General features: G+C 43.3%; 1 protein-coding gene across 4 annotated transcripts in view; it reads right to left on the bottom strand.

Moving 5' to 3' along the window:
- Positions 1-167: 167 nt before the first annotated feature.
- polr3e (polymerase (RNA) III (DNA directed) polypeptide E) overlaps positions 168-15,295 on the bottom strand; it is a 70,577-nt gene continuing 55,449 nt past the window's right edge. For all 4 annotated transcript variants that reach the window (XM_080206787.1, XM_080206785.1, XM_080206788.1 and 1 more), the window contains 3 exons: positions 7,977-8,054; positions 6,225-6,350; positions 168-3,067 (listed from right to left, as the gene is read on the bottom strand). In XM_080206787.1, the coding sequence (XP_080062913.1) occupies positions 3,011-3,067; positions 6,225-6,350; positions 7,977-8,054 (261 nt within the window). In that variant the 3' untranslated portion in view covers positions 168-3,010. The remainder of the gene's footprint in view (positions 3,068-6,224; positions 6,351-7,976; positions 8,055-15,295) is intronic.

The following is a 15,295-nucleotide window of genomic DNA, read 5'->3' as shown; positions in this document are numbered from 1 at the left end:
CTTTGTTAGAGAGCTGGTGCAGACAGAATGGGCCAAACAGACTCCTTCTGCAGTGTAGGGATTCTATGGTTTTAAGGTTCTCAATTTACTGTCTCAGGCTGGTGGAGCAATCACAACATTCATATTCAAAAGTACTGCACAAAGGCACCAATTTACAACACCAGGAACAATTTTATATGTTTATATTTTAATGCAAGTTGCACCTCTGTGTAGCAATATAAAAACCTTCATGTGCATTTCACGTAACAAGACCACCATTTGATCATAAACATGTCCCAGCACATTGTACTGTACAGAATAACAAGTTAAAATTCACAAACATCACTTGACAGCAACTGAAACCAGCAACTAGGCTCAACTCTGGTTTTGAACACAAATCAGATAGTTGGCCTCTCTTAAGCATTAACACAATTAATACTGACCAGATCCTTACACAAGCTCACAATGCCCTGATTCTCCTCACCCAAATTACATGTCACAAACTGGCAAAAACAAATAGGGGTTATGGATTTACATTGCACTCACAGAAGATGGTGGTGCAGCAGTAATGTTGCTGGACGTGTAATCCAGAGTTTTGGGCTAATGCTCTGGGGTCATGGGTTCAAATCCCAAGGTAACTGGGGGAATTTAAATTCAATTAATAAAAAAAAATCTGGATGACAAAGTTAGTCTCCACAATGGTGCCTATAAATGTAAAAACCTATCTGCTTTACTAATAAGCTTTAGGGAAAAAAATGTACCACCCCTACCTGGTCTGGATTACATGTTATTCCAGACTCTCAGCCATGTGGTTGACTTTTAACTGCTCTCTGAACTGGCCCAGGTTGCTATTCAGTTCGAGGGCCATTAGGGATGGGTAACAAATACCAGCCTTGCTAGCAACACTCTCAAAAGAATAAAAAACTCCTGCTCTCTATTTAGCAATAATCACAATTGACAATTACTGTACTAACACTGTCACCGATATATCCTTTTCTCAATATCACCAACCGTGCAGTAAAATCTCAGGAGAGAGTAAATTAAAGCACTAAAGAGTCAATCACAATTTTTAAAAGTCAAATCGGGGTGTTAGGGTGGGGGTGTTAATTTTTCTGGAGTTTTAAGACACCAAGATATCAAAGATGCAGATTAAATAAACAGGTTTCTTGGAACAAAGACAGTAGGATTAACAGTCTCCAGCTTCCATTCATTCATTATCCATTAATCAGCTTGGGCTAAGGGGCAAACAAAACCAGCAGCATTCTCTTCCCCAAAGCAGTAAAGCCTGCTGGGGTATCAATATATATGGACATCAACAGAAAAAAAGAACAGGGTTGATGCTTTCACAGCTGAAGTGCCTACCAGCACTTAGACTTGTCACTGACAGTCAGCCCCCATCAAACAGCAACAACAAGACTTAGAATCTCATTCAAACATACAAGATTCTTGGGAAGGTTTATCAAGCATCGGTGGCAAGAGGTCGCCTCCTTCTGGCCAGAGTATCTAGAACTGGGGGGGGGGCGCACAGCCAAGAGGAAGGTGGTCACAATCTCAGTATAAGGGACTAACCATGAGAATTCTTTTCACTTTGGAATTCTCTATGCCAGATAAATGTGGATGCTCACTCATGAAGTACAAGATTGTGAGCAATAAATTTTGGACACAGAGAATCAAGGGGTATGAGGATCAGACGAGAAAGTGGAGTTGAGGTAGATCAGCCATGAGTGTTGACTGGCACAGCAGGTTTGAAGGGCCATGTAGCCCATCCATCATCCTAGTTCTTACACTCTTTATGGTACCTTTAGGAGGCGTAGTAGAATGAAACAAAGGCAGTTTAACAAACATACAAAGGGTTGATATCTGGAGGCAGCTGATTTAACAGGTCACAAGTCTGAACATAATAAAATTTAGTTCGCTTTCACGGTGCTACCAAACACGCCATGCAACCGGACTTTGTCAACAACAGTAAAACATACGACTAACATAAGACACATCGGGGGAAAAGTGATTGACCACAGCAAATTGGTATTAGAAGCACAAAGTATTCAATGAAAGAAAGCTGTAACAGGCTTTATAGGTGGCACAGACAGGCAAATAAATATTTAAACTAGTCAACAGTATGTAGATCCAGAGCTAACACAGGCAATCTCCAGCACAAGCATCATGGAGAAATTAATAATGAAAGGAATGGATCACAACTCAATTGCATTGTTTGAATTTACAGTAAATTTTCTACATTGCCCAGGGTCTGTGAAGCAGAAACCCATTTCATAACCAAAGTTTAGACTTGCAGTGAAACTTCACAAATAAAAAGCCACAGCAGCCCCATGGTTTAAACATTTTATTTACAGAGCTCATTTCAGTTCACCTGCAACCGAACGGATGCCACACCTGACTGACAAATGTATGTTAGAATGTACTTAAAAAAACACTAATATGTCACACAAAATAGGGCATCTTGGAACCAAAGGAATTCAGTACAACTCACTGGTAGTAAAACAGTAAAATGTCAAATTAAACGTTCAACAAGCAAGGTGAGTCACTTTCACTCTGGGATTTTACAAGATTGCTAGATTACAGTTTTTATTAGTGGAACAGATTAGATTTTTCTTTAATCTGATTGCCCTGTACGATAAACCGTTATGGGAATGGGGATTAAAGATCATTTCAAATGAGGGAAGAAATGAAACAATATTCCATGATTCCATTTGACTGTAGCCAGCTGATACATTTTGCCAACCAAAACTTTATTATTGAACACTGAATTAAAAATCAATAAATCCAAGTCAGATATTGCTGAGTTGCAAACGTGAATTAGGCCCTTATCGCTTGTTCCCAGTGTAGCTAGATGCATCATTCCATCAGGCTTTCTCATTCAGTTCCGTTTCATGGTCAAAGGCTTGAGTGATGTACAGTTCGATTGTCTGTTATTCCATTTCTGGAGCGAAGCCAGCGTTCCACCTTCTTTCATCATCTCATCGCCCTGCTCCAAAGGACAGTCATTGTGTAGCAACAGGGCATTCTGCAGCTGTCAAGAAGGCAGGGTCCCTTTAAGATACCACATTCCGCCGTGACTTGCACAGCAGTCCTGTGAAGGATGGAAAAGTTCAAATTGAAACGGTCATGAATATTTCAACGACAGAAAATGGATCATCAAAGACTGAATGTTCTGGAAGAATCTGTTTTGAAAGACACTGTCCGCTAAAAGGGGTTAATGTAGAACTCTGATTATGTTTCCCAGAAAAAAATGTCCCTTTTCAAGAAAAGGTAATTGAGCAGTTTTAAGAGAGCTGGAAACCTCTTGACCCTGGTGAACTTTGTGTACAAAAGGGGTCACATGGCAGTTCATAGCTCTTTAAAAAAAAGCCATGTCTGGAAAATTGTGTTTAAAAGTTGGTTTGGTTTTGTTTTGAGAAGGTGGTCCAACTGCTTTATGAAAAGAAGCCAGCAGCCTTTTTGTAGCCTGGAGCCACAAGTGAATATAAGCTGTGGCTAACTTGTTCTATGTGCTGGAACAGAGTCCCTACAAATGTTTCTCAAGCCTGCCTGAAAAGCATTGCAAGAGTCAGCAACTGTTTTGCAGAGTGCGCTGAGAGAACGATTGAGGAACCTGGATGCCATTTCAAGGGCTTCATCTTTGCTTTTCCTTTGAACCAATGACTTTTAAACTTCGGCAGGATTAATCTATTGTTGGTATGTGTGAGAAAGAGGCTTTTCAAATCTTGAAAGTGTAATTAATAGACTTTCATATTTCATACTGTCTGTTAATAAGCCTTAGCCTTATTATTTCCTATTGTACCCTGCCTAACAGTAGATTCTCACTACTTAACCTGTCCATATCCCTCAGAATCTTGAATCATCTCTATCAAGTCTTCTTTCAGCTTTATTTCGCAAGGAAAACAGATCAAACCTTTCCAATCTGTTTTTGTGAAGTTGGCTAAGGAATAAATCTTGGTCAGAAAACTAGGAAACATTCCCTCTGCTCATCTGTAAATATTGCACAGGGTCTTTTACATTCACCTGAGTGGACAGACAGAGTTTTTGTTTAAAGTCTCACTGACCATGCAGCATTCTCTCAGTGCTGCACTGGGGTGTCAGCTTGAATGTGTGTGTTCAGGTCTCTGGAGTGGAGCTTGAATCAATAATTTTTCAACCCAACAGACAACTGTATTACTGTGTGGGGAGGTGATGGCCTCATGGTCTTATAGGTAAACTATTAATCCAGAAACTCAGCTAATGTTCTTGGTACCTGGGTCGAATCCCATCAAGGCAGATGGTAGAATTTGAATCCAATAATAAAATAAATCTGGAATTAAGAATCTGCTGATGACCATGAAACCATTGTTGATCGTCAGAAAAACCCATTTGGTTCACTAATGCCTCTTAGGGAAGGAAATCTGCTGTCCCTCCCTGCTCTGGCCTCCAAAGCCACAGCAACGTGGTTGACTCTCAACTGCCCTCCAAGGGCAATTAGGGATGGACAATAAATGCTGGCCAGCCAGTGAGGCCCATGTTCCACAGATGAATAATAATAAAAACTTGTAGAGCTAGAGCTGACAAGACACACATTTTTGTGTCTCATATCTTTTAAGTTAGCACAAATAAGTGTAAAATGTAACTTAGGTGTGAGATTGGAGTCTTTTACTGATCTATTTCCTGCTCAGGCAATACAAGATACCCGAGCAATCATTTTTTAATCTGTTGTACTCCAGACTTTGGCCTTTCCAAATATCTCCGGTGAAAACCATAGGGCCGGAGACACAACGACTGGTTCTAAGTATGAGAACAAATGATCTCATTGTGCTGCTATGACGCCCAAGAATAAATCAGCAACAGGCTGCAAGTGTCCCTTTAAGAGTAGGAAACTGACAGGTATCAACGTAGCATGCCAGACAGGGAAAGGACTTACTACAAATGACAGTGTGAGCCTGTCAAAACCTGTCACTGCTCTGCTCCTTCAGGACCTATAGCTAATATTGCAGAATGTTAATTTTTGAAAAACAATTCAAGGTCTCTTTTATAAAGCATTGTCTTTTTTTCCCAACATTCTCATCAATTGTTACTGACTCTCACTGGGATAATCTCACTGGCAACAGCTTCCACTAGCCACCTCTTTCAAGTGATCCTTCTGCAAGTATGAGCCAGAGCTACTCAGCTACTCAACTGCAGGTGCATCACAGCATGGCTTCAGCTTCACCCAATGCCCACAAATTGCTTCACTGGATCAGAATGAGCTCTGCCAAATCAGGAGACAACTTTAGCATCTGTACCTACGCAGTGGCTAAGACTTGTTAATTTGTAATGGATGAGGGACTGAATCTGAGATCTTTCCTGCAATGAATGAATGCAACAAGTCAAACCCTAAAAAGAACTTGCAAAACTTTTTTTTTCAAAATAATCATTAATGTCCTAACATTCGCAATTAGCTCAACTGCAAATGAACTTTTTAGTCATTCTCAGAACGTGGGTGTCACTGGCAGGACCAGCACTTATTGCCCACCTGGTGAGTCCCCTTCCTGAAAAGCCGGTACAATGAAGGACAATTACAAGTCAACAGGTTTGTGACCTTGGTCACACACAAGCCCAGGCTAGATAAGGATGGCAGCTTTGCTTTCCTAAAGCACATTAATAAATGAGTTGAGGTTTGACAACAATCCAACAGCTTCAGTTTTACTGACTAAACAAAATTATATTTATACAGAATCTTTAATGTAATAAAATTCCTCCAAGGCCCTTCACAGAGGCATCATTAAACCAAATGAGATTAAGCCACATAGTGATATTAGGACAAGTGATCAAAAGTCAAACAAGATGATGTTAAGGAATGTCATGGAGTGGGAGGGGGGGATGGACAGGTTTAGGGAGCAAATTCCAGCAAGCTAAAAGCCTGGCTGCCAATGGTCAGCTATTAAAATAGGGAATGTGCATGTCGCCAAAACTGGAGGAGTGCTGAGATCTTGGAGCCTTGTGAGGCTGGAGTAGATTGCAGAGATTGAGAGAGGGGAGATTTTAAAACAAGAATGACAATTTTTAAATTGAGGCATTGTCAGACCATGAGTCAATGTAGGGCTGAGAGCAGAGAGGTGACGGGTCAGCAGGACAGTGGTCTGGTGCTCATACCTGAGCAACGTGACCACTCACCTTCCAACCTTGGTAAACTTGAGCTTAGCTAACTCATGCAAAGCCCTGCTCTGTTATTTAAGGCAGATTTTAAATCCCACATTAAAAGCAGTTGGTTGCATTACCTTCAGAACTTTGTCCACATCTGGCTTACTGAGGCTCTCTCCAAAATCCTGACCCAGTTTGGACTGGATGACATTCCTACGCACGCGATAATTTTTTGAAAATATTTCAAGGAGTATCTGTCGATGCTGAAATAGAAAATGTCAGTCCTGCATTACTGAGGACACAAGCCAAGTCTCCCCCCCCCACCACCATATAGCATAGGAGACCAGTCAGCAAGCCTGCACTGGCTCTCGGGAAGGGCAGTCTCACTTCCAGGGTCTTGCAATTTTTTTCAAGTACATTTCCAATTCCAATATAATGTTGCTAGCAAATCTGCTTCCACCACCCTTTCAGATAATAACTTCTTGTGTTTTAAAAATTAATCCTCATTTTGTGTTTTTTCTGGTTACAGCCCTCCCTCCCTCCCCCCACTCTCTCAAAACCCTTCCTAATGGTGAATCTCACTATTAAATTTCTAATCCTCTCTGGTCTGTAATCGCTGTATCCAGGTCCTGTGTACTAACTGAGGGGGAAAAGTGGATGGGGCTGTTTTAAAGGATATTACATTCTTTTTTCTCCATTTTGTTGATACTAAGGTCAGAGTTACTCTGAACACTTTATCCACCACCCCAAGGGATCCCACTGCCTCATCTTGTTGAAACTATTCTAACACATTCACCACTCTTCTCAGTAAAGACCCACAGCTGTGTTATTCCACTGTTTACAATCACAATGTTAAGTGACTCTGAAGCCTGGTTTCCCAGCACTAGCGAAACTTTATTCCTTGATTGTTCTACATCTGTGAAAAAAGCCATTTTATTTTGTCACGTCTTTGATGCATTTTCCTTTCAATCTTCTCCTGCATATAAAGTGAAGAGCAGGTTTACTTTGATGTTGAAGGAATTCCTCCCCATCATCACCTAACAATCAGAATGATTTAACAAAGGAGGTCATCTGGCCCATTGAGATTGAATGTTCTTCAGAAAACCAGTCCAATTAATCCCCGCTCCCCTGCTCTTTCCCAGTAGCCCTGGAAAATCACTATTCATTTGTTCCCACTAGCTTTTCAGACAGTGCATTCCGATCCTTCTGGATGAACCAAGTAAATTAAATCAAATGTACTGAGAGACAAAGTAAAAGAGGCAGCACCTTAAAGGAAAACTACCCTCAAAGCGCATTCCAGATCACCAGAATGCTGAGTGGAACGATTTCTCCTCCTCTCACCCTCACCAGTTCATTTGCCAATAACCACAGGCAGGCAAGCCTGAAATCTCAGTTAATTCCCAGTTGAGCTCACTTCTGAGGTGGCACAGTGGTTAGCTGTGCTATCTCACAGCATCAGCGACCTGGGTTCAATTCCTGGCTTGGGTCACTGTCTGTGTGGAGTTTGCACATTCTCCCCTTGTCTGCGTGGGTTTCCCCCAGGTGCTCCAGTTTCCTCCAACAGTCCAAAAAATGTGCTGGTTAGGTGCACTGGCCATGCTAAAATTCTCCCTCAGTGTATCTGAACAGGCACTGGAACGTGGCAACTAGGGGATTTTTACAGTAACTTCATTGCAGTGTTAACATAAACCTACTTGTAACACTAACTAAAAGACTTTATAAACTCTTTAATTCTCTCAAGCCCTGACACTGCCCCGCACTTTGCGTTCGAGCCCTTCACCTTGCTTTTCACAACAATGGAAAGCAAACTGACAATGGCCTGAGCAACAGAGTGATATACAACAGCTTCAAACACCAATAGAAAAGATATTTTACAATAAGGTATTTACCTGATCAAAGGAGTCCCCAGCTTCCCATAGTGCAAAGACCTTCTGTTCATCCGCTGAGGCAGTTGTCTGTGGAGGGAACTGAACAGCATCTGTGTAAGAGAGAGTGATTCTATGCTCTAAAACTGAAACCCAAAAATACAGAATATGCCCAGAAATGGAAAATTTGAAACTGTGGCAGCAATTGGTAACAAGTCAGACAGATCCAAAGTACCCTTGGATGGTTGGTGATAGTAAGTGGGAGTTGGGATTCATCCCGTTTAGCTCCAGACAGTCCTGCGAGCCAAGTCCCCAAGTTGGACAAGCAGTGGGAAGGCTGCTGGTGCAGACCTGAGATTGAAGTCCAGTAGTATACCTGCTCACACAAGGAGGGTTTCTAAACTAAGGCATGACCAAGCAACAAGAACCTGGGTAAGTCAGGCGTGGGACAAGAGTAAGCACGGTGCACTGAACACAAACTCCAATTCCATCTTGGTCTGAAGATCTGGCATCATGGAATGTTTTTGTAATACATCAGTTAACCAGTTAACCAAAATATTAAAAATACCATAAATTGAGGCTCACAAACATAAAGATGCTTTATATCAGAAAGGGAGGAAGGATTGATGAAATAGCTCTTTCACAAGGTCAGGATGTCCCAAATAAATTTTCAAAACATCAGTCTTTGGATATGAATGTTACTTTTAAGGCCGGCAGTTTGCCCATCCCTAACTGCTTTTGAGAAGCAGTATTCTGGAACTTCTGCAGTCCAAGTGGTGTATATATACCCACATTGCTATCAGTCTTATAATAGTTTTATACAATAGAGAGAGATTTGCTTAACTATTTCAGCAGATAGTTAAGAGTCAAACATATTGCTGTGGGTCTGGAGTCACATTTCAGCCAGACTGGACCAGGACATCAGGTTTACTTCCCCAAAAGGACATTTTTGAACCTATTAGCTTAATTTAACAGGTTCATGGTCACTTTTTATTTCAGATTTTTAAAAATTCTTACCTACCCTGGTGGGATTTGAACTTGCACATTCTTTTTTAAAGTCTACACCTCTGGATTACTCATCAAATCACATAACCACTTCATGACTGCACCCAGAGTATTTCACAACCAGCAGATTATTTCTGGAGTGTAGTTGCATGGTTGAGAACAGGTAACATGGAGCCAATTTACACAGAGCAAGATCCCACACCCAGAATGCTCATCAAATTGCATTTGAAGCAGCAGCTAGAAGATGAACTCCAGGATATTTTAAACACAGTGCCAGCCTACATCATTCCACACAGAGGATAGGACCCACAGGTTTCTGATATATTTGTAAAAACTTCTACTATCATTTTTTATGTTTAGAGCTAGTCTAGCTTCATACTCTACCTTTCCTTTCTTTATCACTTTCTTAGTCATTCTTTGTTGTTTTTTATACATCTTTCCCAATCTTCTAATTCCCCACTATTTTTTAGCCGCTCTGTACGCATCAGTTTTTAATTTAATACTCTCCTTTATTTCCTTCGATATCCACAGCTGGTTATCCCTTTTCTTACAGACTTTCTTTACCATCAGAATATATTACTGCTGAGTACCGAAAAAGACCTCCTTAAAAATCTTCCACTGTTCCTCAGCTGTCCTACCAACCAATCTGCACTCCCAATCTACATTAGCCAATTCCGCCCTCATCTAATCATACTCCCCTCTGTTCAAGCTGAGGACACTGGTTTGGGACCCTACTTTCTCACCCTCCATCTGCATCAGAAATTCAACCATATTGTGATCATACTGGGATCTCTTCAGGGGCAGGTGGGATTTGTGGAAGAAGAACAGGTTGCATCAAATATTCTGGCCAGGAGGTTTGCTGGTGTCACATGGGAGGATTTAAACTCATTTGACAGTGGGAATCAAAGCAAAGGTGAATTAACTGAAGGGGAAACCAGAATATGTAGCCAGTAAGAAAGAGTAGACAGGGTGTAGTTGTTAATCAAAGAGGTTCTGGTGGACTGAAGTGCATTTATTTCAATACGAGAAGTGTAACAGGTGAGGCAGATGAACTTAGAACTTGGATTAGTACTTGGAACTATGATGTTGTTACTATTACAGAGACTTGGTTGAGGAAAGGACAGGATTGGCAGCTTAAAGTTCCAAGATACAGATGATTAAGGCAAGATAGAGCAGGATGTAAAAGGGATGGGGGAGTTGCACCATTGGTTAAGGAGAATAGGAAGGGAGCAATTACTATGCTAGGGGTGTACTATAGACCACCCAATAGCCCGCAGGCAGTGGAAGAAGGTATATGTAGAGACATTTTGGATAGGTGCAGAAAGAATAGGGTTGTTGTAGTGGGAGATTTTAATCTCCCTGGGGTGGACTGGAAGGTGCCTAGAGCTGGGGGTTTGGACGGGGAGGAATTTGTAAAATGTCTACTGGAAGGGTCCTCGGAGCAGTATGTAGATAGCCCGACTAGAGAGGGGGCTATACTGGATTTAGTTCTGGGTAATGAGCCAGGTCAGGTGGTTGAGGTTGCAGTAGGTGAACATGTGGCTAACAGTGACCACAACTCTGTCTACTTCAGAATAAAATGGAAAAAGATGAGTGCTGTCCTAAGGGGAGGGTGCTAAATTGGGGGAAGGCTAGCTACAGCCGGATTAGGCAGGAACTTAGGGATACTGATTGGGAGAGGCTGTTCGAGGGCAAGACCACGTTCGGCATGTGGGAGTCTTTCAAGGGAAAGCAGAAAAGGTTGCAGGAAAGACATGTGCCAATTAAGAGGAAGGATGGGAAAGGTAGGATTAGAGAGCCATGGATTACTAGAGATATTAAAGGACTTGGTCAGGAAGAAACGAGAGGCGTACGTTAGGTCTAAGCAACTGGGAACGGAGACCGTATTGGAGGAATACAGAGAGAGTAGAAGGGAGCTCAAATGGGGAGTTAGGAGGGCAAAAAAGGGGCATGAAGTGGCTTTGGCAGACAGGATTAAGGAAAATCCAAAGGCATTTTACTCCTATGTCAGGAACAAAAGGGTGGTTAGAGGAAAAATCAGTCCCCTCAGGGACAGAGGAGGGGAACTGTGCTTAGAGTCCGAGGGAATGGGGGAGATCCTGAATGAATACTTTGCATCGGTATTCACGAAGGAGAGGGGCTTGATGCCTGGTACAGTCTTGGAGGGAGCTGTAGACCAGTCAAAAGAAATATCCATTACGAGGGAGGAAGTGTTAGGGCTTTTAGGCAGCATAAAAACTGATAAATCTCCGGGGCCTGATGGCATTTATCCTAGGCTGCTTAGGGAGGCGAGAGATGAAATTGCTGGGCCTCTGACACAAATCTTTGTCTCTTCTTTGGACACAGGTAAGGTCCCAGGGGACTGGAGGATAGTGAACGTGGTACCGTTGTTTAAAAAGGGTAGTAGAGATAACCCTGGTAACAATAGGCCGGTGAGTTTGATGTCAGTGGTAGGGAAGTTGTTCGAGAGGATTCTTAGGGATAGGACGTATGAGCATTTAGAGCGTTGCGATCTGATTATGGATACGCAGCATGGCTTTGTAAAGGGGAAGTCTTGCCTTACGAATCTGGTAGAATTTTTTGAGGAGGTGACAAAAATGGTCGATGAAGGACGAGCCTGATTAATAACTGGCTTGGTAATAGGAGACAGAGAGCAGTAGTGGAAGGGTCTTTTTCTAACTGGAGGTCTGTCACTAGTGGTGTGCCTCAGGGCTCAGTACTGGGACCTCTTCTATTTGTAATATACATAAATGACTTGGAAGAGGGAGTTCACGGTGTGTTCAGCAAGTTTGCAGATGACGGGACTGGTGGACAGTGAGGAGCAGTGTCAGGCAATACAGCAGGATATGGATAGGCTATATATTGGGCAGATAAATGGCAGATGGAATTTAATCCTGATAAATGTGAGGTGATGCATTTTGGGAGAAATAATGTAGGGGGGAGTTATATGATAAAGGGTAGGCCTATTAAGAGTATAGAAACGCAGAGGGACCTGGGGGTTCAAGTGCACAAGTCTTTGAAGGTGGCAGTACAGATGGAGAAGGATGAAGAAAGCTTATGGTATATTAGCCTTTATAGGAAGGGGTATAGAGTACAAGAGCTGGAGTCTAATATTGCAGTTGTATGGAACATTGGTTAGGCCGCATTTGGAGGACTGTGTCCAGTTTTGGTCACCTTACTACCGGAAAGATGTGGAGACCCTGGAGAGAGTGCAGAGGAGGTTTACCAGGATGCTGCGTGGTATGGAAGGACTGAGTTGAGGAAAGATTGGGCAAATTGGGGCTGTTTTCCCTAGAAAGATGGAGACTTAGGGGAGATCTAATAGAGGTATATAAGATTATGAAGGGTATAGATAGAGTAAACAGTGGTAAGCTTTTTCCTAGATTGGAAACACACATTACGAGGTGCCACGGGCTTGGTGGGGGGGGGGGGGGGGGGGGGGCGGATGTTAGAGGGAGGTTTTTCACACAGAGGGTAGTGGGGGTATGGAATGCTCTGCCACGCAAGGTAGTACGGGGGGGGGGGGGGGGCGCGAGGTATAATTCGGATGTTAGAGGGAGGTTTTTCACACAGAGGGTAGTGGGGGTATGGAATGCTCTGCCACGCAAGGTAGTACGGGGGGGGGGGGGGGGGGGGGCGCAAGGTATAATTCGGATGTTAGAGGGAGGTTTTTCACACAGAGGGTAGTGGGGGTATGGAATGCTCTGCCACGCAAGGTAGTACAGGGGGGGGGGGGGGGCGCGAGGTATAATTCGGATGTTAGAGGGAGGTTTTTCACACAGAGGGTAGTGGGGGTATGGAATGCTCTGCCACGCAAGGTAGTACAGGCAGGCATGCTGGAGTTGTTTAAGGGATACTTAGATAGGCACGTGAGTGGGATGGAGATGAAGGGATATAGGAGACTGTTTTAAATAAGGATCAGGAGCCTTGGGACGTCCCTGGGAATCAATTGATTCCTCTGGACCTTCCAACATATTTTCTGGCTCACTTGTTTTACTTTTGAGCTTCTGGGAATTCCCTTAAATGTTTGCATAAGATGTGCATGTTATTGATGTTTTTCTCTTTTAATCCGTAGGTGCTTCGGTCCGCCTTGTTGTCCAACAAGGGGCATACATGCGGTGGGTCATGCGAGGGCTGCTCTTGGATGTTTCAAGAGTAGCCTAGTGCTTCACGTCGTTAGTGTACGCTTAAACTGGACCAGATGCTGGGCAACATGACAGCTCAGTGACTATCACTGTTTGCTGTGCAGATACATGGATTTGGGCCAGTGTCTGCGGGAGTTTGCACATTCTCCCCGGGTTTGCGTGGGTTTTCTCCGGGTGCTCCGGTTTCCTCCCACACCCCAAAGATGTGCTCTTAGGCTGATTGGTGTAACAAATTGTCCCTAAATTAGTCTCCCCTCAATCTGGTTTCCAATGTGGAGTGCCATAAGCATAGACAAGGGTCATGGGTGGAGAGGGGACTCACAATGTTGAAATGGTGGCGTGAGCTCGTTGGGCTGAAGGGCCTGTTTCCCATGCTGTGTTGTTCTTTGATTTAGAGATTATTTTGCTGCCATAATGACACTGAACCTACAGCACTGAAACAGGTCTTATAGCCCAACATGTGTTTACGCTTCACATGAGCCTCCTCCCTTCACAATCCATCTCACCCTATCATCATATCCTCATTCCCTGCCTCACCTCACCATGTTTTTCAGCTCCTTAAATATACATTCACTTCAACATTTCTTGTGCTAGCGAGTTCTGCAGTCTCACTACTTTCTTGGGTAAAGAAGTTTCTCCTGAATTCTCAATTAGATTTATTTGTGATCAACTTATATTTATGGACCCAAGTTTTTGCTAAGCCCCACAAGAACAACAACAGAATCAAGCCAGACACAGCTGCTGCTCGGAATGATGTAATGTTTGACGTCTATCAGTAAAGTGCCACTCAGACTTTGGGAGAAATTAAACCAGGCCGTAAGGCAGGCAGATGCTACGGCAAAAACAGCCGAGGTGAACGCTGCACATGGGGCAGATGCTGAAGACAAGGTGTTGGGTTAATTACATTGGGTTAATGTCAAAGAGCCACAAACAGAGCGTTAACCGGCAGCGGTGGTACTGTCATCAAGCATTCTCAACTAGCCCTCTTTGAACTCTCATCCATCTTGGGCTGTATTTCTCTGAAGCTATAATCTAGATGGTAGAAGGGAAGCATAAGGCTGTAATTTAGTGTCTGGACTCCGGTAAGATTCACTTAAGTTCCATTTATGGTTTACATTATTTGGGTGCATGGGATACGCTGCAACCTTTGTAGCCTCTCGTAAATCAACACGTCTTCAATTTAATGTAAATAAAGCCCTCAGCAGCTTCCACTGTTCCACAGTGGAACAGTAGTTAGGGTTCAATTCCCAGGTTGGGTCAGAGTGTGTGTGTGTGTGTGTGTGTGTGTGTGTGTGTGTGTGTGTGAGTGAAGTTAGCACATTCTTCCTGTGTCTGTGTGGGTTTCCTCCAGGTGCTCTGGTTTCCCCCCACAGTCCAAAAGACGCACTGGTTAGGTGAATTGGCCATGCTAAATTCTCCCTTAACATACCCGAGTAGGTGCTGGAGTGTGGTGACTAGGGGATTTTCACAGTAACTTCATTGCAGTGTTAATGTAAGCCTACTTGTGACTAATAAATAAACTTTAACTTTAGATTGTTCGGGACAGAGAACAGAGCAGCTGGTTAAAACAATGGCTGGGTTGCTAGCGAATCCAAGCAACAACAGATCAGGAGGATGTAGTTGGAAGTACTTCTGTATCACAAAGCCAAATTGCTTAACAAAATGGATGAGCATGCCTTAATACTCATCAACTGCAACAGCTGTGATTCAGCAGCTGTTCGTCCAGCTTGACATCATAAAATCCCTACAGTGCAGCAGGCGGCCATTTGGCTCATCGAGCTTGCAACAACAATCCCACCCAAATCCTCTTCCTGTAACTCCATGTATTTACCCCCCTGGTCCACCCGACACTAAGAGTCAATTTACCATGTCTTTTGACTGAGGGGGGAAACCGGAGCACCCAGAGGAAGCCTGTGCAGACATGGGGAGAATGTGCACACTCCACACAGACAGTGACCTGAGGCTGGAATTGAACCCAGGTTGCTGGCACTGTGAGGCAGCAGTGCTAACCACTGTGCCACCCCAGGTATACAAAGTTGCACTGCACATTTAAGGATGGGCTTTGGTCTTTTTTAATCCTTCACCTGTGGATGGACAGCAGCTGCCACCACTTGTAGCCTTTGTGGTTACGCACTTTTCACTGGTCTACACTGTGCCCGGTATTGGTGTGGTAATGTTATGTAACAATTAGCA

The sequence above is a fragment of the Carcharhinus amblyrhynchos genome, chromosome 18, assembly GCF_965287045.1.
Source record: "Carcharhinus amblyrhynchos chromosome 18, sCarAmb.v2.hapA, whole genome shotgun sequence".
Taxonomy (NCBI): Eukaryota; Metazoa; Chordata; class Chondrichthyes; order Carcharhiniformes; family Carcharhinidae; genus Carcharhinus; species Carcharhinus amblyrhynchos.
This window is presented reverse-complemented; position numbering and strand designations above follow the sequence as displayed.